Source organism: Macaca thibetana, chromosome 7, assembly GCF_024542745.1.
Source record: "Macaca thibetana thibetana isolate TM-01 chromosome 7, ASM2454274v1, whole genome shotgun sequence".
In the NCBI taxonomy this organism is placed as follows: domain Eukaryota; kingdom Metazoa; phylum Chordata; class Mammalia; order Primates; family Cercopithecidae; genus Macaca; species Macaca thibetana.
Genome location: NC_065584.1, coordinates 104,965,874 through 104,991,883, shown reverse-complemented (window position 1 = coordinate 104,991,883; position 26,010 = coordinate 104,965,874). Strand labels below are relative to the sequence as shown.

The following is a 26,010-nucleotide window of genomic DNA, read 5'->3' as shown; positions in this document are numbered from 1 at the left end:
ATGGCACATGCCTGTAATCTCAGCTCCTCAGGAGGCTGAGGCAGGAGAATCGCTTAATTGCTTGAACCCAGGAGGTGGAGGTTGCAGTGAGCCGAGAATGTGCCATTGCACTCCAATCTGGGCAACAAGAGTGAAACTCTGTCTCAAAAAAAAAAAAGAAGAAGACAGCTCTCAGGATGGAGCTGAGACAGAAGCCAGGAGCCCAGATAAGAGATTCCATTGCAGATGGCAGATCAGTAAAGTGTCCTGAGAAAGAATGGTAGGAAGAGAACCAGTGTCCTAAGTTAAAGAAGGAAACATGTTTTAAAGGAGGAAGTAATCATCAATGCTGAAAAAAACAACCTAAAAGACCTCATTGGATTCAATCGTGAAGTTGAGCTGGGAAACCAGTTGCAGAGTGGACAGAAGCTAGAGAGTAGTGGGCTGAGAAGTAAACAGGGGACAAGGGAGTGGAAGCAAAGTGCAAACTTGTTATGTCACAATTTCCTCGCCAGAAAGATCCAGAATGGTTTTCCAGATAGAAATCACAGAACAGAAACAATATTGCTGTCATGATGAAAAAGAAAGGGCAGTGGGTGGGGTGTCCTGTCTTGTCCCTTTCCATAAATTACCACAAGGTGGTGCTCATGTCTTAGTCATCTCGTAATACTAAACGCCAATCAAATCACAGATCATTTTCTCCATCCTGCAGAACAACTTCAACAGAAGGACCAACAAATCCTACTCTTGTTGGAAGAGAAGGAGATGATTTTCCGGGACATGGCTGAGTGCAGCACCCCCCTCCCAGAGGATTGCTCCCCGACACATAGCCCTAGAGTTCTCTTCCGCTCCAACACAGAAGACGCTCTCAAAGGAGGACCTTTAATGAAAAGTGCAATAAATGAGGGTAATTAACATTCAACATTGCCTCCCTTCATCTCCTCCCAGAGTGGTTTACACTCTAATATTATCTGCCAGTTTTTACTTTTTTACGTTAAAATAAAGCCGCACAAATGCAGAAAATTACCCAAAACAAATACTTCACTATAGTAAATAATCAGGTGAATATCCTTTTAACCACTACCCACATCAAGAAATTAAATGTGGCCAGACACCCTGAAGTGCCTTCGTCCACGTGCCCTGTCCCCATCATACCTCCCTCCCTCCAAAAGGAGCAGTTATTCTGGCCTTTTTTTAAATTAATCATTTATGCCTTTTTTTTTTTTTTTTTTTTTTTTTTTTTTTGGCAGGATCTTGCTGCTCTGTTTCCCAGGCTGGAGTGCAGTGGTGCAATCTCAGCTCACTGCAGCCTCCCCATCCTGGGTTCAAGTGATTCTCCTGCCTCAGCCTTCCAAGTAGCTGGGACTACAGGTGTGCACCACCACACCCAGCTAATTTTTGTATTTTTCATAGAGACAGGGTTTCACCATGTTGGCCAAGCTGGTCTCAAACTCTTGACCTCAAGTGATCCACCCACCTTGGCCTCTCAAAGAACTGATATTATAGGCATGAGCCACCACGCCCCGCTGTTAATCACTTACTTATATATCTTTATGACTTAAGTGCCTACTCCTAAACATTATAGTTTAGTTTGCTTTTTTTTTTTTTTTTTTTGAGACGGAGTCTCGCTCTGTCACCCAGGCTGGAGTGTAGTGGCCGGATCTCAGCTCACTGCAAGCTCCGCCTCCCGGGTTTACGCCATTCTCCTGCCTCAGCCTCCCGAGTAGCTGGGACTACAAGCGCCCGCCACCTCGCCCAGCTAGTTTTTTTTTTTTATTATTTTTTAGTAGAGAGGGGGGTTCCACCGTGTTTTCCAGGATGGTCTCAATCTCCTGACCTCGTGATCCACCCGTCTCGGCCTCCCAAAGTGCTGGGATTATAGGCTTGAGCCACCGCGCCCGGCCTACTTTGCTTATGTTTTTTTGATATGCATCTTAAAATTCTTAATTTACAGTTCCCCTCACCATCTTTTTTTTTCCCCATATAATTTATCTTTGAACAATATGAGCTTTTTGACTTAGAGAGTTTCCCACAGTTTGGATTTTATTCATACAGTTCTGTCCTCTGTTTCCTTCAGATTTGCAGCTGGATTCTCAGAGGCTTAATTAATCACTCAGACTTGATCTCTTTGGTAAATCGTGCCCTTATAGTGTGTTCTTTCATTGAGAGGGCATAAATTTAGTTGTCTCTTTTTTCGTGACATATAAGAAAAGATAAAAGGATAAACGCTTTATTATTTTTCCCCTCTATTTATTTACCAGTTTTTAAGACCATGAACATCTTCTGAAAGTGACCCATAGTTTTTATTATGGACTCATAAATTGAAGCATGTTTGATGGGGCCGGGCGCGGTGGCTCATTTCTATAATCCCAGCACTTTGGGAGGCCAAGGCGGGTGGTCAGGAGTTCAAGACCAGCCTGGCCCACATGGTGAAACCCCATCCCTACTAAAAATACAAAAATTAGCTGGGTGTGGTGACGTGCGCCTGTAGTCCCAGCTCCTCAGGAGGCTGAGGCAAGAATGTGTTTTGCTCACTTATTTTATGCACATGTCTTTCTGATGTGCTTTTATTATCTGTAGAGAAGTTAGACCCTGTGTTTTCTCCACCTGTGTTTTCCCTTTATATGAGATTTGACTTCAATATTTTCTATTGCTCATTTTTATGTGAAATTAGTGTCTTAAGTTTACAGGTTCATATAGATTTTCTCACACCATAGGACTCGTCTATCATTTTTGTGTAGGTTTTCTTTTTTAACATGGCTTGTCTTATCAGATTTCCTGCTATTGGTTCCCTCCCTTATTCCACCTGGCCCTTCTTTTTCTTTATCTCTTTTTCTCCTGTTTAACTTTTATTCCATTTTCTCCACTTTCTTCTTTCTGTGAGCCATACCCTAGAAAAGAACCCTAGCGGGCCAGAGTTGAGATGCAAATTCTTAGACTACTCTAGCCCCTTGAACTCACTCCATATTAGCGAAGCCAGAAACCCTGACTGTTTTACTTGCTGTTCTCAAATCAGTCCATCTTACTTTCCAAGGAATATCTTCTGGCTGCTTTGGATATGATTCCAGAAGCCATGTAACTTCTAGTAAATTACTCTGCCTTCCCTGTACACTTTCAAATTTCCTAGCCTCTTGTATATAAAGTGGAAAGTCTCATCTCTAAATTTCTAGTAGAGTCCAACCAAAACACATACCCTGAGCTGAGACCCTTCTCTGAGCAAAGGAACTCACCCAGTCACTCTTTGGAAATTTCCAATCATGCTCTTTGTACATATCATGTATACTGTGAACTTGTTTTCTCCTCATTGAAAGATAAGATGTCAGCTTTGCATGTTTCCTTTATTCCAGTGGAGATCCTTCAGGGCTTGGTGAGTGGAAATCTGGGAGGCACACTTGGGCCAACTGTCAGCAGCCCCATTGAGCAAGAAGGTGCGGTCGGTCCTGTTTCCCTGCCCCGGAGAGCAGAAACCTTTGGAGGATTTGACAGCCATCAGATGAATGCTTCAAAAGGTAAATGATGCGAAGTCATGAGCTTTTATAGGCAATCCTTGACTGTCCCACACAACTCAAAATGATTTGTACTTTAGTAGCTACATTGTACTTTAGTAGCTACATCTCCGCTCCCATTCAATCAGTAAATTTCTTAGTGAGATCTTAAGACACTCAAGAGCCTGCCAATCAGACTCATATTCATTTTGAGTAACAAAAAAGATTTTCCTAAGATATCAGCTAAAAGAGTAATAATACATGTTCCTGCTTCCAGCTCTTCTGCATCCATAAAATTATTAGTAATCACTTAGCTGCCACCAAGCTGCTCCCTCTTTTTGGGGGCATCAGTAGGATTCAGAAATACTACCTCCCCAAGATACCTATATGATATTCTTTCCTTCGCTAATCTGTTTCACAACTTTAAAATTTAAAAAAAAAAAAAAAAAAACCTATTTTTTGTTTAGGAGGCGAGAAGGAAGAGGGAGATGATGGCCAAGATCTTAGGAGAACGGAATCAGATAGTGGCCTAAAAAAGGTATTTCTCTTTAAAATACACTATGAACCTCCTTGGCACTTTCCTCTGAATTCATAACCTTTGAAATTATTTCACTTTGATGTTGTTTTGGATACCTGAATTGCTGCTTTTAATAAAATTATTTTCAGGGAAAATCACATTTTTAAAACAAACAGTACAGTTAAGAATTCCACATTATTGGCTGGTGGTCTCACTGGCTTAGGGTGGTGTGTTTACATTCATAACTCTACCATGGTCCTGGCAGGACCAGTTTCATTAGGAGGTTTGTTTCAGGTGCTCCAAACTGACCTGACCTTCTTACAAGGTGTCAGTGATAAATAGTTCAACCTTAAACCTTCAGTACCTTAGTGAGAGGCTGTGGTAGGAAAGAAAGAAAATGGAAAGCTATAGCCTAACAGAAACACACTGTATGTCATTTTTGCATCAAGATCTTCATTTTTTATATGTATGGTTTTTGTTTCATAGGGTGGAAACGCTAACCTGGTATTTATGCTTAAAAGAAACAGTGAGGTAAGGACATTATGAGCTATTTAAGAAAATATGTGTTTGTTACCATTGTCAAGTTAGGAATATTCTTTGTTCCTTTTTTTTCTTTTTGCTGTTACAAAGAGGCTAACTGCTGGCTGTCATCTGTACATGTAAACAATACAGTTGTCAGTTTCCTTGACCTTTCCCCTTTTTTTGGTCCTAGGGGCACCGTCTTGGAATTTTGCCACTTAGAGAATTGCCTGCTAAGATGGCCTTTGATTCTCTGTCCTTAAGGAAGCCTTTTGCTGCTTTTTTTTTTTTTTTTTTTTTTTTGAGATGGGGTCTCACTCTCCCTGTATCACCCAGCTCACTGCAACCTCTACCTCCCAGGCTCAGGCAATCCTCCAGAGTAGCTGGGACTATAGGCATGCGTGCCACCATGCCCGGCTAACTTTTGTATTTTTTGTAGAGACAGGGTTTTGCCGTGTTGCCCAGGCTGGTCTCAAACTCCTGGACACAAGCAATCCACCTGCCTCAGCCTCCCAAGGTGCTGGGATGACAGACATGAGCCACCTTACCCAGCACTTCTTGCTTTTAATCAGCTTTCTCTAAGTAGGGCCCGCAAAATCCCCGTGATGGTTTCCTTTGGTCTAAGCACACTGAGTAGAATTCATAGCAGCCTTTTCTATCACAAGCCTGATACTAAGAGCCACAGGTCTGGAACATGGGCATTTAACTTGTAATTTGACACAGTAATTTCTTATCCTTCAAGTACTCAAGTTATATCATCATCTTTTTTCGGGGGGGGGGAGACGGATCTTGCTCTGTTGTCCAGGCTGGAGTACAATGGTGCAATCTCGGCTCACTGCAACCTCCATCTCCCAGATTCAAGCGATTCTCCTGCCTCGGCCTCCCAAGTAGCTGGGATTACAGGCATACACCACCACACCTGACTAATTTTTTGTATTTTTAGTAGAGACGAGGTTTTGTCATGTTGGGTGGGCTGATCTTGAACTCCTGACCTCAGGCAGTCTGCCCACCTGGGCCTCCCAAAGTGCTGGGATTACAGGCCTGAGCCACCACGCCCAGCCATATCTTCTCTGAGTATTGCTTTAGACTTAATATGTGTCTTATCTGTGAAGCAGCCTTGGTGTCCTTCTGGAAGGATGCCCATCCCGCGTGCACCGCCCCCCGACTCGTTGTGACATAATCTTCAGATTACTGCCATCTCCAAAATTAATTGAGTATTTGACTTTGTAAGCAGACTAGAAGCAGATACATGATAGTTGCTTTTTAGAGTATACTTCTCAAGCATTTTGATTGTGTTTCTTCTTTTTCTTGTGCTTGCTTTTAACGTACATTAAGTCTCCAAGGAACTTTATTTTGAAATTTTAAGGGGAATCTTTCCATTTTCCACCTAAAATACAGAAGGATATTGTTTTATATTTGTTGCCACAGAAGTCTAAATACAGTGGAGTCCTGAAGGAATCCTTCAGTGTGCTTATCTTTAAATGACAAACTTGAGCTTATGGAAGCTACTTGCTCTCTGGATCTGCTGCTTGAAAATTAGCTCACTGCAGCCTCCGCCTCCCAGGTTCAAGCAATTCTCCTGCCTCGGCCTCCAGAGTAGCTGGGACTACAGGCCCGCACTACCGCACCAGGCTGATTTTTTTGTATTTTTAGTCGAGACGGGGTTTCACCATGTTGCCCAGGCTGGTCTCGAACTCCTGACCTCAGTTTATCTGCCCGCCTCAGCCTCCCAAAGTGCTGGGGTTACAGGCATGAGTCATTGCTCCTGGCCTTGATTTTGCTTTATGGCAAAATTTCCCCCCTATATTTAGTTAGAAGAATCAGGGTAAGAAATAGTAGAAGACCCATTTGTTTTTCAGACATTCCAGTATGGATTAGACACTATAAATGCTTAGCTAGAGTCGGCAGGTTCTTCAGTTACTTCTCTCTGCTTATTAAGGATAAAATAAGGGGGGCCAGTCTTGGTGGCTCACTCCTGTAGTCCTAACACTTTGGGAGACCGAGGCGGGTGGATCACTTGAAGTCAGGAGTTCAAGACTAGCCTGGCTAACATGGTGAAACCCTGTCTCTACTAAAAATACAAAAAATTAGCCAGGCGTGGTGATGGGCGCCTGTAATCCCAGCTACTCAGGAGGCTGAGGCAGGAGAATCACTTGAACCTGGGAGGCGGAGATTGCAGTGGGCCGAGATTGCACCACTGCACTCCTGCCTGGACGAGAGTGAAACTCCGTCTCCGTCTCAAAAAATAAAAATAAAGAAAATAAGGGGTAAAAAATTTTCTCAGAAGAGCTAAGCCTGGTAATTAAGATTTTTGTGTTTTGTTTTTAAATGACTTAAGTATTGTAAGAGGAATACATGTTCATGGTAGATAAGTAACATAAGTTACTTAATAATAAACATCCCACCACTGGAAAATAGCTACTGTTAAATGTTTGGTGTTTATATTTCCAGCCTTCTACATAACATATCCGAGTTGTATATGTATGAATAGTATAAAAAGTTTTACATAATTTGTATCAATACTTCCTAGAGCTTCATATCTTGCTTTTTTTTCCTCTTAATATGCATTAAAAGCATTTCCCCCAAGGCATATTTTTACAAAGCATGCTGTTGAACAGCTTCATATTATTGTGTACCATAATTTTCTTAATCCTTCTGATAGTTAACTGTTTTTCTATGTTTTGCTTTTAAAGCAGTGAGCTAAGAACATCTTTGTACATACATTGTTTTTTGCACAGCTCTCTGATTATTTCCCAGATATGCCAAAATGCTATTGAACGAAGGTTTTGCAGTGCTTGGCACTACCCATTAGACATACAAGTGCCCATTTTCATCTTTTACCAACATTGAGTATTATTCTTACTAAGTTTTTGTTCGTTTGATAAGTTTGGGTCATTTATTTTATTTTGCATTTATTTGATTTCAAATAAGATTGAGTCATTTTTAATATGACATATAAATGCTATTGGCCATTTATATTTCTTCTGCAAATTGCTGGTTTGTGTTCCTGGCCTATTTTTCTACTAGGGTATTTTTTTGTCATAATGTTCTATGAGAGCCTTTTTTAAATCAAAGATTTTTCCATTTGAATTTCTATTAGTCCTTTGCCTTTTAATTTTAATTTTACATTTTTACATAGAAATTTTTGAAAAAATCATGTGGTTTCTTCCATTACTTCTGTGTTTGCAAAGCCTTCCCTGTTTTAAGATTAGAAAACCTTCTAGTTCCTTCCAGCTCTTTTTTTTTTTCTTTTTGAAATAGGATCTCGCTGTCTTGCCCTGGCTGGACATAAATATGGTTTATTTTTCACCTTTGACATTTTCAGATATTTGAACCTTTTTTTTTTTTAATGTGAGCTAAGGTCTCAACTCAATTTTTTTCAGAAATATAGCCATTTTCTCAGAACAATTAATTGAATATTCTTTTCTTTCCATTGATTTGAAATGCTACTTACATGCTAAATTGTTATGGGAAGTTTCTGAAATTTCTGTTCTGTTGCACTGATGTATGCTGTTTTTATTCTAGTCATTTTAAGTATTGGAAGCTTTCTAATACATTTTAACTTGTGCTGATACTACTCCTACACACAGGTCACTTTGGTCTTCTTTTGTTTTTCTTGGCTGCTGGTGCTCACTTACTTTCTTTGGTGCTTTCAATTTGAAAATATTTCATAAAGATACAAGCATTTAGTTGTATCTTAAAGAAGCCATCTTATCAGGTAAACATTAGTGTGATGGATTCTGAGATTCATAAAACCCTGAAACAAATGTTTCCATTTTATTCCTTTGGCAGCAGGTTGTCCAGAGCATTGTTCATCTCCACGAGCTCCTCAGCACTCTGCAGGTGCGTGCCTTCATCTTCCGTCCCTGCGTTTATTTGTCTAAAGAACAGCAGCTTGGGGCTGTTGTTGACTTGGATCTTTGAGGTTTGTAGGCTGTTTATGGGTAAATGGGGCCCTCAGTCTAGGGAAGACTGGCTCTCGTGGTGAGAAAGTTACAGAATGCTGTGGGTAGAGTATCATCGACCTTCCAGGACTAGAATTAGTGAAGAGCTGGTGTGCTGTAGGCATGGCTTGATAACCATGCTACAAATCACATAGCATGCTAACATGCACTTGGGAGATTATTTCACTTTAGAAAGCCTTAAGTATGATTATAAAAGTTTCTATATCCCATATCTCTGTACATTTGAATAGAGTGGCCTTCCTAATACAGCTTCCGTTTCGGACTTCCCAGGAACATCCTCAAATTCTGCTCACTTCCTTTCTTGAAGATCTGCCCTATCTCATTCCTTTCTCCCACTTCCAACACACACACACACACAGTACCCCAGGTAATACCAGTGACCGCAAACAGCATGTGACCAGATATGACAAAAACCTGTGAGTTCGTGCACCTTTGAGGTTCTTGTGTGATAAATGCCTGCAATTATCCTGGAGCATTTTTATTAGATGGGCTTGAAAAATGAGGGGAGAGTTCTAGTCCATCATAGTGCCTGGTGCCCCCTGCTGTGGGGTCAGGAGGGATCCAGAAGTTGGCTGTCATCCTGGCCAGAGTTGCAGGGCTCTCCTCCGTGTGCCTCCTCAGGGTGTGGTGCTGCAGCAGGACAGCTACATTGAGGACCAGAAACTGGTGCTGAGCGAGAGGGCGCTCACTCGCACCTTGTCCCGTCCGAGCTCCCTCATTGAGCAGGAGAAGCAACGCAGCCTGGAGAAGCAGCGCCAGGACCTGGCCAACCTGCAGAAGCAGCAGGCCCAGTACCTCGAGGAGAAGCGCAGGCGTGAGCGCGAGTGGGAAGCTCGTGAGAGGGAGCTGCGGGAACGGGAGGCCCTTCTGGCCCAGCGCGAGGAGAAGGTGCAGCAGGGGCAGCAGGACCTGGAAAAGGAGCGGGAGGAGCTCCAGCAGAAGAAGGGCACATACCAGTATGACCTGGAGCGACTGCGTGCTGCCCAGAAACAGCTCGAGAGGGAACAGGAGCAGCTGCGCCGGGAGGCAGAGCGGCTCAGCCAGAGGCAGACAGAACGGGACCTGTGTCAGGTAATGGCACTCCCTGCCGAGAGCAACCTAACGATATTAATTAAGAACCCCTGTGTACTAAGCATAGTAAGAAAGTGAGCAGAAATATAGAGCCTGTTTTTGGCAAGATGCAGTGGCTCATGCCTGTGATCCCAGCACTTTAGGAGGCTGAGGTGAGAGGGTAGCTTGACCAGCCTGAGCAACAGAGGGAGACTGTCTCTACCAAAAAAAAAAAAAAAAAAAAAAAAAAAAAAAAAAAATGTTTTTAAGAATCTTTGTAGCTGGACACAGTGGCTCACGCCTGTAATCCCAGCACCTTGGGAGTCCAAGGCAGGCGGATCTGTTGAGGTCAGGAGTTTGAGACCAGCCTGGTCAACATGGCAAAACCGCATCTCTACTAAAAATACAAAAATTAGCCGGGTGTGGTGGCAGACGCCTATAATCGCAGCTACTTGGGAGTCTGAGGCATGAGAATCGGCTTGAACCTGGGAGGTGGGGATTGCAGTGAGCCGAGATCTCGCCACTGCACTCCAGCCTGAGCAACTCTGTCTCAAAAAAACAAAAAGAATCTTTGTTTTACCCTGAAAGAGAGGCAGAGGGAGAAAGTCTTTTTCTGCTTTTTGCATCTCTAGGAGACTGAAGAAGAGAATGGAAGTGCTGGGGCATTTTGGCCAGGCAGTAATGGATACTTAGAGTTGGCAACAGCTAGAGGAGCCTCCATGTATCTGAGAAAATGGCCATCAGCCATCCAGGATTTTAGGAGCAACCCCACTGCTCTGTGTCACATTAGAAGTCAGGCATGGCCCTGACCTGAAGGAACTTGTAGCTTAATGGGGAAGCACAGCAAGAATAAAAGATCCCCCAGAACATGTGGTGCCTGTGGTCCTGAGACAGCAGGAAATGGCTGTCAGGCCAGAGTTGCTGGAAGAACCCATGTGGCAGGATGGGTGGGAGGCAGTTACAGAGGGAAACGCCCATCCCAGCAACTAGGGGAGGCGGCCACTCCTCTTGTGAACAGATGATATTCTTGCTTGGGGATGTTGAGACAGCTGCACTCTGCATAGTTCCTGATTTGCCTCTCTACTGCTGATGAAACTTTTCTTTCTCTATAGCTGCTGCTTATATTGGAAAGCTTTTGGTAATTCAGCACACTCACTCCTGAGCTTATTTCAGTGATATTGCTTGGTTATTCCAAAATATGGATGCTTGTGGCAGATGGAGAGCCTGGGTGTACACAGATCTGCCTGTGTTTTGAAATGCATATCATGTTGCTGTTTGTTTGACTGATTGACCTTGGACCATGAAAGAAAATTATACTGACATCTTCCAGAGTAGGGGGCAGTTGTAGCTTTCGGCAGATGTTGCCAAATATATTGGGCAGGGGGGAGCAGCAAATGCTGTGTGTTGCTTTTTATGACATAAGGAGGGATTCCACCCCATCCCAATACAATCATCAGTGCTTTGACAAAGGAGGGTTCCCAGGCAGCTAAGAGAACCCAGATTAGATGGTCCTCTTTATCTCTGGTTTAACCTTTGAGTAGGATTCTTGGTTGTAAGCTCGGCTTTTCCACTTACCCTCTAACCTGAACAGGTGTCTGTAATCTCTTTGCCCTAAAATACTTCCCTGCATCCCTGTGCAGAGCAGTCTTAAGCAGCTCTCCTTCTTTCTTCAGGAAATGGGAATTCTTTTCTAAATCACCCCATCAAAGGTACTATCGGTTTTTTATGACGCCGGTGTTTGTGTATGTAGTAAAAGTATTAACAGTATTGAAGGCGGTATTTTTAACATGTTTATAGATACTACTTGGGGGAGGGCAGCTAATGAAACCTTTGAGCTCTATGCAATCCATAGAAGTGAGCTCTGTAGAGTTTACAGAGGTGGGTAAGTACCCAGCCAGCACACCCAGTTGAATTCAGCCAGGATTTATTGAGTAGGCATCAGGGATGCTGACAGCCTCCAAGTGAAACCCTTCTCTTGAATATGTACAGGTTTCCCATCCACACAGCAAGCTGATGAGGATCCCATCGTTCTTCCCCAGTCCTGAGGAGCCCCCCTCGCCATCTGCACCTTCGATAGCCAAATCAGGGTCATTGGACTCAGACCTTTCAGTGTCCCCAAAAAGGAACAGCATCTCTCGGACACACAAAGATAAGGGGCCTTTTCACATACTGAGTTCAACCAGCCAGACAAACAAAGGACCAGAAGGGCAGAGCCAGGCCCCTGTGTCCACCTCTGCCTCTACCCGCCTATTTGGGTTAGCTAAGCCAAAGGAAAAGAAGGAGAAAAAAAAGAAGAACAAAACCAGCCGCTCTCAGCCTGGTGGTGAGTCACGCACACCTGCTCTCCCTGTGGCCATGGTGTCTGTGCATTCTGAGAGAGGGTAGATTTTAGTGGCATGGGGCAGGGTTGAAAAGGGTACAGTTCAGATGCTCAGAAGCCAAACCGCTATCCTTCTCACCAGCTCCGCTTACTAAGAGCGCTCATGCAACAGACATTAAGAACCCACTCTGTGTGGCACATGTGCAAAAGCAGAAAGCATAGGTTTCATTTTCAAGGCATTATCCAATTGAGGAACTGCAGCTCACCTCTCAGTGAAGTAATTCAAGTCCTCCTTGCCTTTCTGGGCCTAGAGAAGTCATTGCTAACAGCTAGCATTTGGTGATTTAACTCTCAAATGGCTGTATGAAGTTGGCACTGCTAACCCCAAAGGAAGTGAGGAAACTGAAGCTCACGGAGGCTAACTAATGTGCCAGCGGCCACAGAGCCCGCGGTTGAATTCTACTAAATGCCTCCCCGTTCATGTGCCACTTTTCCCCCTGAATCCTTCTCTTTAGGATTGATCTCTCCTTTCTGTGGGGCAGGTTAAAGAAAAATGTACATTTTCCAGGCCTCTTCATAAATTCTAGTGCTTATTAAAAGTTAAAGGGAGCATTAGACAGTGAAGTAAGAACCTTATTAACCAAATTTGTTCAGAAACCCCAGTGTGCAGAGAGTCAATTGCCCATAAGCCCCCGTCACCTATTTGCATTACAGAAGACTTTGGTTTGGGGAGGAAGTTCAATGAAAGGAACAGTTTTTCTGAATTTTTTTCATTCTTGGTTTTCACATTTCCAGATGGTCCCACATCAGAAGTATCAGCAGAGGGTGAAGAGATCTTCTGCTGACCCTCTTCCTCTCTGCTGAGGCAGCTGCCTCCTGACCCTGGCCAGCTCACCTCTCCTGCTGTCCCCACGTGCACAAGTCTCTTACACTGGACACCCACTGCTCCTCAGCGTCCAGTCCTCCTGGGCGGCCCCAGGTCCTGGACAAGAAGGAACAGATGATCTTGAGTATCAGGGTGGGGAAGGAGGCCCAGACTCTGCTTCGGCCATGATTTGTGACTGCCCAGGACTCTCAGGTTGGGCTGGCCCTACTCAGGATTACACTGAAAGTAGTGGCCTCGTAAGTACAGGTGATGGTTTTGGACATGTCAGGAATTCCTAAAGGCTGAAAGAGTGTATCCAAGTAAGGTCTGAACCTCTGACTGCCTTTTATTTGGAGGAACACGAAACCAAACAGAAGATGTTTTGGACTTGATCTGTGTCCATACATGGGGACCTGTCTGCATATATACATGGGGAATGCTAGAAGGCGGCCCAGTCTGTACCAGATGTCTGGTCACCTTAGCTCAGCACAGGGGCAGTGCCTGGATGGACCCAGAGCTCCTGCATATCAGCACTTCACCCAGTAATCCTCAGAGACTGGTTTCCCTCTAAACCCATCCCGTGCACGTATCACCCATGTTTTGCATGTATTTCTCATTTCATTTTAGGGATGACAAACATTTGTGAAACCAGTGAGAGAAGGCTTGATGTGTATAAAAGACGTGATCTGCACCACCTCGATCTCGGTGTTTCAGGCACTAAAGCAACAAAACAACCCGTAGTATCTCATTTTGTCATCAAATCCAGAAGGAATACCCTGGTTTTCCGGGATGTTTACCCACATGTTTTGGGCACGGATAAAGTGAAGAGGCCACTCACCATTATCCCTGCAGGGTGACACTTTTGGTTGTTACTGACCACTCAGAAGTGGCTACGGCCTCCTGGCTATGTTCCTGAGCCCCTGTCGTGCCTCTCCCAGACAGCAGCTGCCTGGCCCTTGCGGGTGAGGACACGCCCTATGGGCACACCACCACCAGGGGCCAGGCAGAAGCTGTGTTCTGAAGCTAGGAGAGCTGGCTGAGAGGTGGGTTCAGGCGAAGGGTGAAGCCGTGTGTGGCGGTTCCTGCCAGTGCGGGTCTGGAGAGGAGCTGGCCCAGAGGGCGTGGTTGTGAAAACGCCCTTCTTGTGTTAGGAGGCCTTGGCAAAATTGGATTTCTTCAAAAATGTATCTGAAGGTCTGTTGTTGAATTGTGCTCTGCCCCTGAAAGAGGGTACAGATGCTGCCTGCTGCTCGGCTTTGCTTTTGCTTTTCCCGCCGTGTTTTGATCTGTGTTCACTTGAGGCTTTCCCCAGCTGGTGTGTGCAGGACAGTTCATGGTAATGTTGCCCTCTGAGGCCCCGTACACCAGAAGGGAGGCCCTGGAAAATTTTGTGCTTCCGACGTGGCCTTCAGTTCTTGCTTTTTTGCCCCTCAGAAGCAAGGGGCTTTGAGCACACTTAAAAAAAGAAAAATCTGTAACTTGGTGCTTATTGATGAATTGCAAGCTGGCCTTGCAGATGGAGATATTTATCTTTCAGTTTATTTGAAAGAGGTCTGGTTTAAAATTTGTAGCCTAGATTTGTTTTATTTATTTTGTGTGTGTGTGTGTTTGTGTTCTTCTTTTTTAAGGGTGAGCCAGGACTAGCCCAACAGTCTAAACTATCCAGTCAATATTGAGTGAAGTGGCAGCCAGCACCGCTCACTCTGTGTCTTTTGAAGTGCCTTGAAGGCCCAGATGAAATTTTAAAGGGAGGGGTCCATGTCCTTCCGTCCCCACCCCGCCTCATTCTTTAATCAAAGGATATCTTCTCCCTTGCTTGAGAATGAAGAAACTCACCACCTCTGAGCTACCTTTGCTTTTTTCTGTCATGGAGAATACCCAGCCTTCAGAAACAGACTGTAAGGCCAAAACCTGCTGATTTTTCTATTGAAAATATCATGTCCCCTTGCAAAGACCCTAAACAAAAAGTTAAGTTGCTTTCTTCCACCAGTCCATACAACTCCAAGTTACAGCTGAATCATCATGACTTTCCTGAGATCTACCCCGGGGCTTGGCTCTCTGTTCTGGTCACTAGCTCCGAGTTCCCCTACTGGGATTCGCAGGAGGGCAGTACTGAACCTGCATTCTTCTCTTTGTAAATGTAGGCTGGGTGCCCCTGTTGTCTGGGTTTGGAACGATAAGGGGTTGATGCTGATTGGATTTACTCGCGTACATGCTCTTCACAAAAACACCATGGACGCTGAAGTTAGAGCATGTTGCCACAGAGGTTGACATCAATGTTAGAGTGTCTCTTGCCCCACTAGCTGTGATGTTTCACCTGCTTTGGTTGTTTTGGTGGTCTTTTTTAAAAATGGAGATTTCACATCTGCCCAGACCTCCCTCACTCAAAACGATTTCGGCAGGTTCTGGTTGGACAAGTTTAAAATCAGAAGGTAGTGCCCAAAATTCCCCCAAGCCACCCAACTTCATCCAGGAATACAGTCTGCAGTGCCGAAAGGGAACCACTTACCAAGACCTGTGCTTACATACCTTCGTCATCTCTCTTCCCCCTTGGAGTTGTCCTCAAGGGGATTTGTTCCTGTCCTGGGGGTTTACCTGGGATGGTGGCTGCCTGTGCTTTTGCACATGGCCTTGACAGTGTTCTAGTTGCTGGATCTAATGGCCTGTCTTGGTTTCTCTCACATGAGAAGGGGTTGTTTTCTGGGGTGACTCAGACTGAATTCCCCATACTGTTTCCACACCAGGATGCCATGTTCTCCATCAAGCTGAAGAAATCAGGTGCCTGAAATTGTGCTTAAGTTTTGGGGGAAAGATGGAGTTCCTATCCAGAGCCCCCAGATTTTCAGAATCGAGTGAGCTTTCTGGAAGGAGACTGCATCTTCTCTCAGTTCCAGTCATCTCAGTCGTCATTCCAGTTGGGTGACATGTGCACTTTAAATGCTGTCACGGTTGGCTTCATTTTCAAGACAATCAAATGTATTGACTGTTTTCTTTTTAGAAAATGGAGAGGGTTAAAAACGTGCAAACTGCCACTTTCAGCCTTTGCCAGTACTCCCTCTACCCCCGTGAGAGCTATCTGGGGGAAAGAATCCTTACCAAGGTTTTTTTGGAAAGGTACGAATCTTACCTTTTTTCCCCTTCTGTGTCTCAGGGTAATACTCTATTCAGAGTCGCCCCTTTGCTCATTTTCTCCCATATTTGTTACCTTCCTGAGGCCTCAGTATTAGTCATGAGCACAAAGTTTGGAGACCCTTGGCGTTGTTTCTTGATGTGGGAAGGGAGGTGTTAATGTGTGCAAGGGTTGAACTAGATAGACCCTGCCTTAGTAGAGGGTGGGACCATAACCTTAGAGGCCAGAACTTGATCCAGAAGTTGCTGTCCACAGAAGTGCTTTCTAGTTCATCATTTTTGTCTCTAGGGCTCTTTTTCTGTAGCCAGGTCTTTCTTCCCAGGGATTTTGGTATTTGCATTGGAGTTGAGGTTTACTCTAATGATGGGTGGCCCAACTGTGCCCAGAGGACAGCCAGGCCCTGGGAGGGGGTTTAGAAAGACAGTCCTGGTGACTGGGCTTCAGTGGTCACAAAGAGGGTGGCTGTGAGGTGACCCCAGACACTTCAGAACGATGTGCACCCTCTGCGTTTGGATGTCCTTGGAATGTGGGAGCCTAGAAATAACCCTGTGGATGAAATGGGGGCGGCAGCTGCTGGAGATCTGTGTGCCTTGCCTTCCTTCAACAGGACCAACTAGGTGTGCAGCCACCTACGGATATGTCCCAGCCAGCCCCGTCGCTCTCGTCCATCCTCAGAGACAAAGAAGAGGGCAGGGAGTTTGGGCTTGGTTTTGAACTTGCCTTTCAATGTAGCAAAGCATTCCTAGTTAACCAGAGCCTTGGAATCTACTACCTGCTGGCCAGGCTTTAAAATGAAAAGTGTTTCAATGCTGCCATAAAAGGGGGGTGGTGGGGAGGAAGGGAAAATAAAGGCATCTTTCCAAGTACTCATCTAATTTAATTGTCAAAAGATTGATAGGCCATGAATTCTTTATGTCACTAAGGGTTAAAGGCGGGCGACCCCCCACTGACTGTCCCCTGCCACCGAAGTAGGTGACCTGCCCTACAAGCAGGTGGGACCACCTGTGCTGCGCTCCAGGGGGCTTCTGCAGGAAGCACTCACCCCCACCTTCCCTGGCCTGAGCTTTTCCCTGCCTTTCTTCACCACCTGAGGGCATGGGCAGTCCCCGAGCCCTGGCCATGGGGCGTGCCTGGTGAGTTTGCCTGCGGTTCAGGCTTAGCCTGTGGTCACCTGTGTGCTGCTGCCTGCGTGAGGCGCGCAGGGGAGGCGCAGGGATCCGCAGGAGGGTGGTTGGGATACACCGGATACCTCTGCTCTCATTGCTCGTTTCCAAATGTTCTATGGACATTTCTGTGCTAAATCATATTAAATAAAACAGGCGGGTTAAAACCCAGATGCTGTATATTAATTTGTAATTATGTATAAAGTGAAGCAGTTTTAAACTGTAAAGATTTTTTTCAGTGTGTTTTCTGGAATTTTGCCACAACATACTGGCTTTGTATTTTATTTAGCTTTCTTTCTAGTTACCAGCTTCAGACCCTTGTAAAGTGCCCCTCAGCCCTTTCAAAAAAAAAAATAATAAATTGCCTGTGAAGTCTTGGTTGGTGCTGTGATTTATTCCTGTTCCTGGTTCCTGTAGAAGGGATACTCCCCATCCACCCCCAAAGCTCTTGAGGAGAGGCTTCTCCCAATGCGAAGGTTAATTTCCATAGTTTCAGGAGCCAGATTCTGCACCGGGCAGCTGCTGCTGGGGACGGCGTTGTCTCTCTCTCTCTCTCTCTCTCTCTCTCTCTCTCTCTCTCTCTCTCTCTTTCTCTTTCTCGGAGCAGAACCCAAACCCAGAGAGCGAAGGATCAGCCCTAAAGTCAGAGTTTATGCCAAGAGCCCAAACTTTGTATTTCCAGATAAATCAGTACAGTGAACAGGAACTTTGCTATAGAGCCTGCGACTTCCCTTAATGTTCGTTTCTCTTACTTCACTAACATTCTCCACCCCATCCCACCCCCAAACTAGAGCAACTGCCAGAAACTAATTCAAGAAGAAAGATCGTCTCTACTTGTAGCTCCGGGGTGAAATCACCGGGTCTGACCCCGGAATGCCGGGTCTGCCCTGGAGACACACAGGGCTCTAGCTGTCACTGGCTCCACCAGCACAGCCTGTGCCTGCCTTTTTTAGATTACTGGCTTCCTAGTCTTCGAGTCTGCGCTCGAGTCTGCGCTTTCTAGACCTATAGGAAGGCCCTTAAATCCAGCTGGGCCTTGGAGAACTGTGCCACTCACAGTAATGCAGAGAACCTGGGCAAAGCTGCCCGGAGTCCCCGCTCTGCCACTTCCCAGCTCCCTGGCCCTTCCTGACCCAGTCACCAGAAAGAAAGTCCTGGCCAGGCACGGTGGCTCGTGCCTGTTAATCCCAACACTTTGGGAGGCCAAGGCGGATAGATCACTTGAGCTCAGGGGTTCAAGACCAGCCTGGTCAACATGGTGAAACCCCGTCTCTACTAAAAATACAAAAATTAGCCAGGCGTGGTGGCACATACCTGTAATCCCAGCTACTCGGGAGGCTGAGGCAGAATTGCTTGAGCCTGGAAGGCAGAGTTTGCAGTGAGCCGAGATCGTGCCATTGCACTCCAGCCTGGCCAACAGAGTGAGACTCTGTCTCAAAAAAAAAAAAAAAATTAGCTGGGCGGGGTGGCATGCGCCTGTAGTCCCAGCTACTTGGGAGGCTGAGGCAGGAGAATCGCTTGAACCCGGGAGGTGGAGGTTGCAGTGAGCCAAGATGGCGCCACTGCACCCCAGCCTGGCGACAGAGTGAGACTCCTCAAAAAAAAAAAAAAAACACAAAAGTCCTGCCCAGCTGCCAAGTGTCTTTCATTTTACCACAAACTTGGAAGTGCACGTGTTTCTTCACAGAGTCTTGTAGCCCTGGTGATAGCTGCCTCCCCGCAAGCCAGTAAACACTGGTCTTTTCTCTCTCGCTCGCTACTCTTGGCTGTCACTGCTGCCCCGGCGGTCTCCTCCCCCACAGCAGCCATACCGGCCTGGGTCCGTGGTGGCCCTCATCCACCCAGACACCCTCAGCAGGGCAAGAGGAGTGGTTCCCATGGCCTGCCTCCCTCCGCTTTCCACCGCAATTGGTTCTGAGCCAGGGACAGGCTGTCTGGGAGGCAAGAAGAGCCAGAAGGTTCCATTCTTCTCTTCCAGAACAGCAGACACAAAGCGCAGAGGGCCCCAAGAACACTAGACAGCCACTCAATAGGGACGGAAGCCTCTGCCGCAGCACAGACCTGGCCGCCAAGTGGCTCCTACCAAAGTGGCTATTTTCCGTTCGAAGGTCCCTCGTCCCCAGGGAAAGCCCGAGGCCTAGGGGTGGCCGCCTGTGAACTAGCAGGAGATGCTGGAGGCAGCCACAGCCTGCCGGAAAAGAAGTGGGAGTTGCTGATGCTGCAAGACAGAGATCTAAACCGGAAGTGTGGGGAGGACATTAGGAGGCCCCAAAAAGCAAAGGCCAGGGAGGAGCTTGGGAGGAGAGGAGGCATGCAGCGTGCAAGCCTTGCGATTTCCTTGGAAGCAGCCACAGAAGCAGAGGGCAGGCGAGCTGAGCTGCAGATTGTTACACCTCAGACCTGGAACTCCCTGAACTCCCTGCCTGGGAGTGACAGCCCCCTCATCCAGCCTCTACACAGCAAGAAGTGCCTCCCCAAGCCCCCCACCTCCCCGTTCCCGCCACAGTTCCTGTTCTTTGGAGTCTTAGGCGACTCCTTTGCCCTTAAAATTTGACTCTAGGCCGGGCGCGGTGGCTCACGCCTGTAATCCCAGCACTTTGGGAGGCCGAGGCGGGCGGATCGCAAGGTCAGGAGATCGAGACCACGGTGAAACCCCGTCTCTACTAAAAAAATACAAAAAAATTAGCCGGGCGCGGTTGTGGGCGCCTGTAGTCCCAGCTACTCGGGAGGCTGAGGCAGGAGAATGGCGTGAACCCGGGAGGCGGAGCTTGCAGTGAGCCGAGATCGCGCCACTGCACTCCAGCCTGGGCGACAGAGCGAGACTCCGTCTCAAAAAAAAAAAAAAAAAAAAAAAATTTGACTCTATTTCTTCAGGGGCACAGTGGCAAGTCACCCAGAGGGTCCTGGAGCAGTCCAGTTCCAGCACCGTCCTGCCACCTCTGTGAGTGTCCCCCGGGGCCAGAGAGGAGTCGCAAGTGGGAGGAAGTGGTGTGTGCCCTAAATGGGGAGGATGTGGCCCCAGCAGCCTACTCCCTCCCCCCCAGTTTGGGGCCCTCCGTCGCTGCCTCCCCGCCCCTGCTCCCTCCACCATCCCCAGCTGCCTTTGGTATCCAAGTGACAGCTTTGGCCCCTCCCACCACCGCTCAAGCCTCCTCCTTTCATATGGTAATGGCCTGCTCTACACAGCCCTAGCCCCACAGATGTGTAGGCTACCCCTCTCCCCCCAAGCCTTTGGGAAACTTTCCTTCCTCCTGGGGAACAGAATCCGGACCCCGCCGGGGATAAGGACCCCGGAGGCCTCAGTGGGAGAGTTGTGGGGAGGGGGTCATAACGTGGCTCCTTGGAATGGACCAGCTGGAAGCCAGCCTGCTTTTCTCTCCCTTCCTCCTGGGTCACCGCTTCCCTTTAAGCTGTCCCTGGACTTCTCACCCCACCCCCAGCTTCGGAGTTTGAGGTGGCGGTTGCCTGGACAACCTCGGTTCTTCTCTGTGGTCCAAAGGAGAGGGCTGCTGGGCAAGTGAAGCAGAGCTGCCTGCCCTGAGGAGCCTGGGAGAGGGCCATGCTGGGGTCCCCTCTGTCGGGGAGGGCTGTGGACAGGGGCTGAGGGGGCCACTCAGAGGCACCAGGATGGACACAGACTCCAGGCCTGCCGCTCGTAGCCGAGTGGCCAAGCTATGAAACCTCTGTCTCCATTTCCTCTTTCAGAAGGGACTGCAGAGTCTGCAGGTGGCGGGCACATTCATCATGATGCTGAAGAGATGAGCGAAGTGCTTGGTCTGGGGCCCAGCACACTCATCTGGAAGCATGTCAGGGGAGTCGTGGGACAGCTGCCATGACAGTGGCCCCGGATTCATGAAGAGTCTGAAGAGAACTCTCCGGTGGGCAGACTCAGTCTTCTCCATCTTCCTGGGCAGCGCACAGCCACACACCCACAGATGCAATCTGCCTCAGAGCAGCCACCTCCACCTTCCTTAGCTTAGCTCAGGTGAACTGTCACTTCCTCTAGGAAGCCCTCCCTGACAGCCAGGTCCAACCTCTCCCCACCTTCCCGTCTGCTCCCTTACCCACAGGCCTGCCCCTTACACACAGATACCTGGATCTCCCCAGCTCACTCCAGGCAGCGCAGTGCTGAGCCCTCCTTTGCCTGCTCCCCTGAAAGTGGGCTGAAGGCCTCCTCACCCACACCTTCATTCCAGAGCTGGGTCCTGGGAGTCAGGGATGGCCAGGGCTATCCCAGGAGCCTGGGGGGACACCACTGTGCCGCCAGCAGGGCCGAGTCTGGAGGGTGGATATTGTTCCAGTGGTCTCAGAATGCTTGCCCCTGCTGGGGGCTTCCAGCTGGACTGCCCAGAGGCTTGCAGGACGGCTCAGTCCCAGCCAAAGGCAGCTGAGCCCCACCCCAACCAGGGGCTTTTAGCTGAAAGTGGGCCAGGCTGCTGGGACCCTGTCTAGGACCAGGGAGCCCAGGGGCTCTCACCCTCTCCCACTGGGATGAGAGTCGCTCAGGGAAGGCAGGCTGAAGAGTCAACCTGCTAGGTCTGGAAACGGATGAAGTTCACACGCTGGGCCCCCACGCCTGTGTGTCCTGAGGCAACAAGCTTAACCTCTCTGCACTACAGTTTATTTATAAAATGGGATGACACCTACCCCATACAGTTATTGTAAGAAAAATATACACCCTTTCGTCCTGCTTGGCAGGAAGGGAATGACAACATGGAGGCTGAACTTGATTAATGTCCTCACAGTTCCCAACAGCAGGCCTGCCAGGTGTGAGCACTTCCTGTGATTTGGAGGATTCCACGTGGTTTCAGACTCATCTGCGTCTAAGAAAGTTTTTCAATATTTTGACTTCTTGGAATTAGTTCTCTCGGGCCTCAGAGCTCGATAGAGGGGGGCACTCACTGGGAAAGCCACAGGAGTCTCCTACCCATGATCTCGGGGTACGTGACGTCCTGAAGGGGGATCGGATTGAGTCTCCCCATTGGTGGGTGATCACAGGGCTCATGGAGCTCAGCAATTGGCCCAGCCAGAGCCAGGCACAAACCCACATCTCTGACAGCAGACCTGGGATTTCCCCCTTAGACCAGTGTTTTCCAAAGGGCCTGGGTCTCCTGCTTTAGAATGATCTGGACTGCTGGTTAAAATACATATCCCTGGGCCCAACCCCAGATGTAATGAATCAGACTATCCAAAGCTGAAGCCAAAGAATTTGCATTCTTTTTTTTTTTTTTGAGATGGAGTCTTGCTCTGTTGCCCAGGCTGGAATGCAATGGCTCAATCTCAGTTCACTGCAACCTCTGCCTCCCGGGTTCAAGCGCTTATCCAGCCTCAGTCTCCTGAGTAGCTGGGATTACAGGCACATGCATCACGCATGGCTAATTTTGTATTTCTAGTAGAGATGGGGTTTTGCCATGTTGGTCAGGCTGGTCTCAAACTCCTGACCTCAAGCGATGTGCCCACCTCGGTCTCCCAAAGTGCTGGGATTACAGACATGAGCGCCTGGCCGACTGTACCCTTTCAATGCGTGGATTGTATGGTATGTGAATTATGTCTTGATAAAACTGTTATTCATATTAACAAGGGGCATAAGGAAGCTTTCATGGGTGATAGATGTCACTACGATGATTGTGATGAAAGTTTCATGGGTATAGACATATGTCACAATCTACAAAACTGTATAGTTTATGTGTAGTTTATTTGTACATCAATTATAATTCAGTAAGGCTGTTTCTAAAAATCACCTACAGTGAACATCTAGAAATAAGCACAATTCACACGGTGGTCCACCCTCCCGGTCTCTTTTCTATAAACACACATAGTTTATTTTATATAATGGGTCGTCCTGCCTTTTTCCACTTTATGTCGTAAGCATCTTTCCAAGTCACTAACTCTCTATGGTGGATGGTCACATAGCATTTTCTGTGCAATAATGTCATTAGTTTATTTCCATGCACGGGTATTTGAAATGAGACAACTGAAGTGTTTCGGGTTACAGGGTCACCCCCTTCCTGTCCCTACAACTCCCCACCCCATCGCTGCACCTGGCCTGGCGTCCTCTGGAAGGAACCTCAGATTTGGAGCCTCTGCCAGGGCAGGGAGCCTGTCGGAACCAGCCCAGGGCCAGCCGGCTCATTCCTGGAATTCCTGCCTCCTCTTACTGCCCTGGCTTGGCACTAGGTGCTGAGTGGGCCTCAGGCCAACTATGGGCATGGGCTCGATGCCGCTGCTTCCTCCTCCACATCAAGGCATCAGCCATACCTCATCCCAAAAGGCAGAGAGGAAGTCCAGCTAAGTCCCACGCCCAGCTCTGTGCTGGCTTCTGAAGGGAAGACACGGTCACTGATCCGCACTTTTGGTTCATGTGTCCTCCTAAAACAAATGTGAACCACCGTGTACCTTTCACGTGGTTTTATGTCTAGCTCTCAAATGGCATCACAAGTGTAACTGTTACCAAGTACATAATTTGGGACATCATTTTCATGCTTCAAATATATTTAGGGCTAAAGGCTTAAGTTGTTCAACTTATAGAAAATGCCCACCATGTGACCTCATTCACAAAGCCAGTACTTCTTGGCAAATTGATTGGCCAATTCAGAATTCAATTTCCATTAAAAGTTTGATTGCTTTTAAATTAAAATTAAAATGTTATTTAGTTGACAACTAAAAATGTTATTTAGTGACAACTATCTCACTTCTGAATTATGACTTAAGTTAATAATAGGGAGGGAGGGAGGTAGGATGAATGAGTAGATGGATGGATGGATGGATGGATGGACGGGTGGATGGGTGGATGGATGGGTGGATGGGTGGATGGGTGGATGAATGAATGAATGGTGGGTAGGCTGGTGAGTGGGTGCGTGGGCAGGTGGATGGGTGAATGCATGGGTGGGTAGATGGGTGGATGCATGTGTGGATGGACAGGCAGGTGAGCAGATGGACACACAAAGATATGGAACCTTGCCATGTGCTTGTCAATTGAATTCCAAAAGGCACTGCCCTGTTTAACAACCATATGCTTTGCAATCCACTTTTCCTTCATGCTGCTCAACCTTAACACATCCATTTGGTGCCCCAGATGTTTTTACACCCTGAGCAATGCACCATAATGAGTTTCAGGAGGGACAAGAGATAACTTCCTTTTGTGAAATGAAAGAAGGGTGATTGAGGAAGAAAGGTGGGAAAGGAGGAACAGGCACGGGCAGAGGCACGGTTCTGGGAAAGCGCATCCCTAGATCCCAGAGGAGTTCCTCAGGCCTCGCCCAGCCTGGGGCCCATCACAAAGCTCCTCTCTGCGGTGGGAGCCCTGTGTGCCAGGCCACTTCCCCCCAAGGAAGGTGGGGCCCTGGTGTCTTCCTGCTCTTTCTCCATCACCACAAGCATTTGAAGCCCTGGCTTTTACCTGGCAAGAGAGAGAAACACCTCCTCACCCGCTAGCCCTGACTCCAGCTAGACAAGCCTGGACAAACCCAGCTCATGCCCAGTGACATTCTAGGTCGCCTGGGGAAGATCTGCCAAGCCACGGCCTAACCCTTGGGGCTCAGCATGCACTGAGCAAAGCGCCCAACCCGTGCAGTCTTCTTTCAGTCATCACACTGAGGCTTGGACCTGGGGGTGACTGTCCCCACCAGCAACACAGCAAATCAGTCTTCCTGGAGGCGGTCAGCCTCCCGAAAAGTCTGAAAATCAGGAAGTGACAGAAAGTTCTGTAAGACTCTGCATGCTTTCCAAGCAGAAGCTGAGGTCCTTTGAACCCTGTGATGGCAGTAACCGTTTCTCTGGGGTGGCTCATACAATTTCAAGCCACGGAAGGAGGACAAAGCGCTCCTGCCAACAGGAGGGACGACACGCCTCTGTGAGGAACCTCCTGGTGGGCTCTGGGCTTCCTGGCAGCCACAGCTAAAACGGAAATTTTTTGTTGTTGTTGTTGTTTGTTTTGAGACAGAGTCACACTCTGTCACCCTGGCTGGAGGGCAGTGGTGCAATCTCGGCTCACTACAACCTCTGCCTCCTAGGTTCAAGCGATTCTCCTGCCTCAGCCTCCTGAGTAGCTGGGACTACAAGCGCCTGCCACGACGGGGGTTTCACCATGTCGGCCAGGCTGGTCTCAAGCTCCTGACCTCCAGTGATCCACTTGCCTTAGCTTCCCGAAGTGCTGGGATTACAGGTATGAGCCACCGTACCTGGCCAGAAACATGTATTTTTATTGAAATTGCCTTCAACTCCCCAGAAAAGCTGGAATGCTTTCTTCTTTCAATTTTTACACACACACACACACACACACACACACACACTTTACTCAAGTTGAAAACGTATATGGGGCAAAGGAAATGGACATTGTTGACAGAAATCTAGTAGCCCCTTTACCTGATTTAGTTCAATCCTTACAACAAGCAATATGATCTGTTCCATGTTTCTTTGTTACGAATGAGGAAATGAAGTTACAGGGGCAGAGGGACCTTCCCCAGGAGGGCCGCCAAGTAGAGGAAAAGCTGCTGTTTGCACCCAGCTGGCTTGACTGCAGTGTGGCCCCCGACGCTGCACAGTGCAAACTGAGGACCCACATCCTGAGGCTAAGCTGGGGGAGCCAAGCACATGGGCTGCCAAGGTCTGGCCTTGACCCCAGAGCAGAGCTCACTCTCCTGCTGGGAGGAGGAGACAGGCATGGCAGGGACCTCGCAGGCCTACAGCGAAGAGGCAGCCACAGCTGGCAACACCAGCTTGGAGGGCAGACTGGGAGCTGAACCCCCAACCCCCGCCGACTGGCCACTTCTCTCAGGCAAATGTCACAGCTGCATTTAACAGCACCGGGCTTTTCGGTATGGCTTCAACTCTCACTTTAAAAATCTCACTATTCTCCATGGGAAGTGGAGAGGCGGAGAAAGGAAGAGACAGGACCTGCTCCTGGCTAGTCTTTTTTTTTTTTTTTTTTTTTTTTTTTTTTTTTTTTTTTTGAGACGGAGTCTTGCTCTGTAGCCCGGGCTGGAGTGCAGTGGCCGGATCTCAGCTCACTGCAAGCT

General features: G+C 47.6%; 1 protein-coding gene across 15 annotated transcripts in view; it reads left to right on the top strand.

The window, feature by feature from the left end:
• AKAP13 (A-kinase anchoring protein 13) overlaps nt 1-17,367 on the top strand; it is a 352,869-nt gene extending 335,502 nt beyond the window's left edge. For 14 of the 15 annotated variants that reach the window (XM_050797981.1, XM_050797976.1, XM_050797966.1 and 11 more), the window contains 8 exons: nt 692-886; nt 3,327-3,488; nt 3,932-4,002; nt 4,468-4,512; nt 8,293-8,343; nt 9,087-9,536; nt 11,505-11,838; nt 12,631-17,367. In XM_050797981.1, the coding sequence (XP_050653938.1) occupies nt 692-886; nt 3,327-3,488; nt 3,932-4,002; nt 4,468-4,512; nt 8,293-8,343; nt 9,087-9,536; nt 11,505-11,838; nt 12,631-12,680 (1,358 nt within the window). In that variant the 3' untranslated portion in view covers nt 12,681-17,367. The remainder of the gene's footprint in view (nt 1-691; nt 887-3,326; nt 3,489-3,931; nt 4,003-4,467; nt 4,513-8,292; nt 8,344-9,086; nt 9,537-11,504; nt 11,839-12,630) is intronic. The other variant, XM_050797970.1, reaches the window with a different exon arrangement.
• The last annotated feature ends 8,643 nt before the right edge of the window (nt 17,368-26,010 follow it).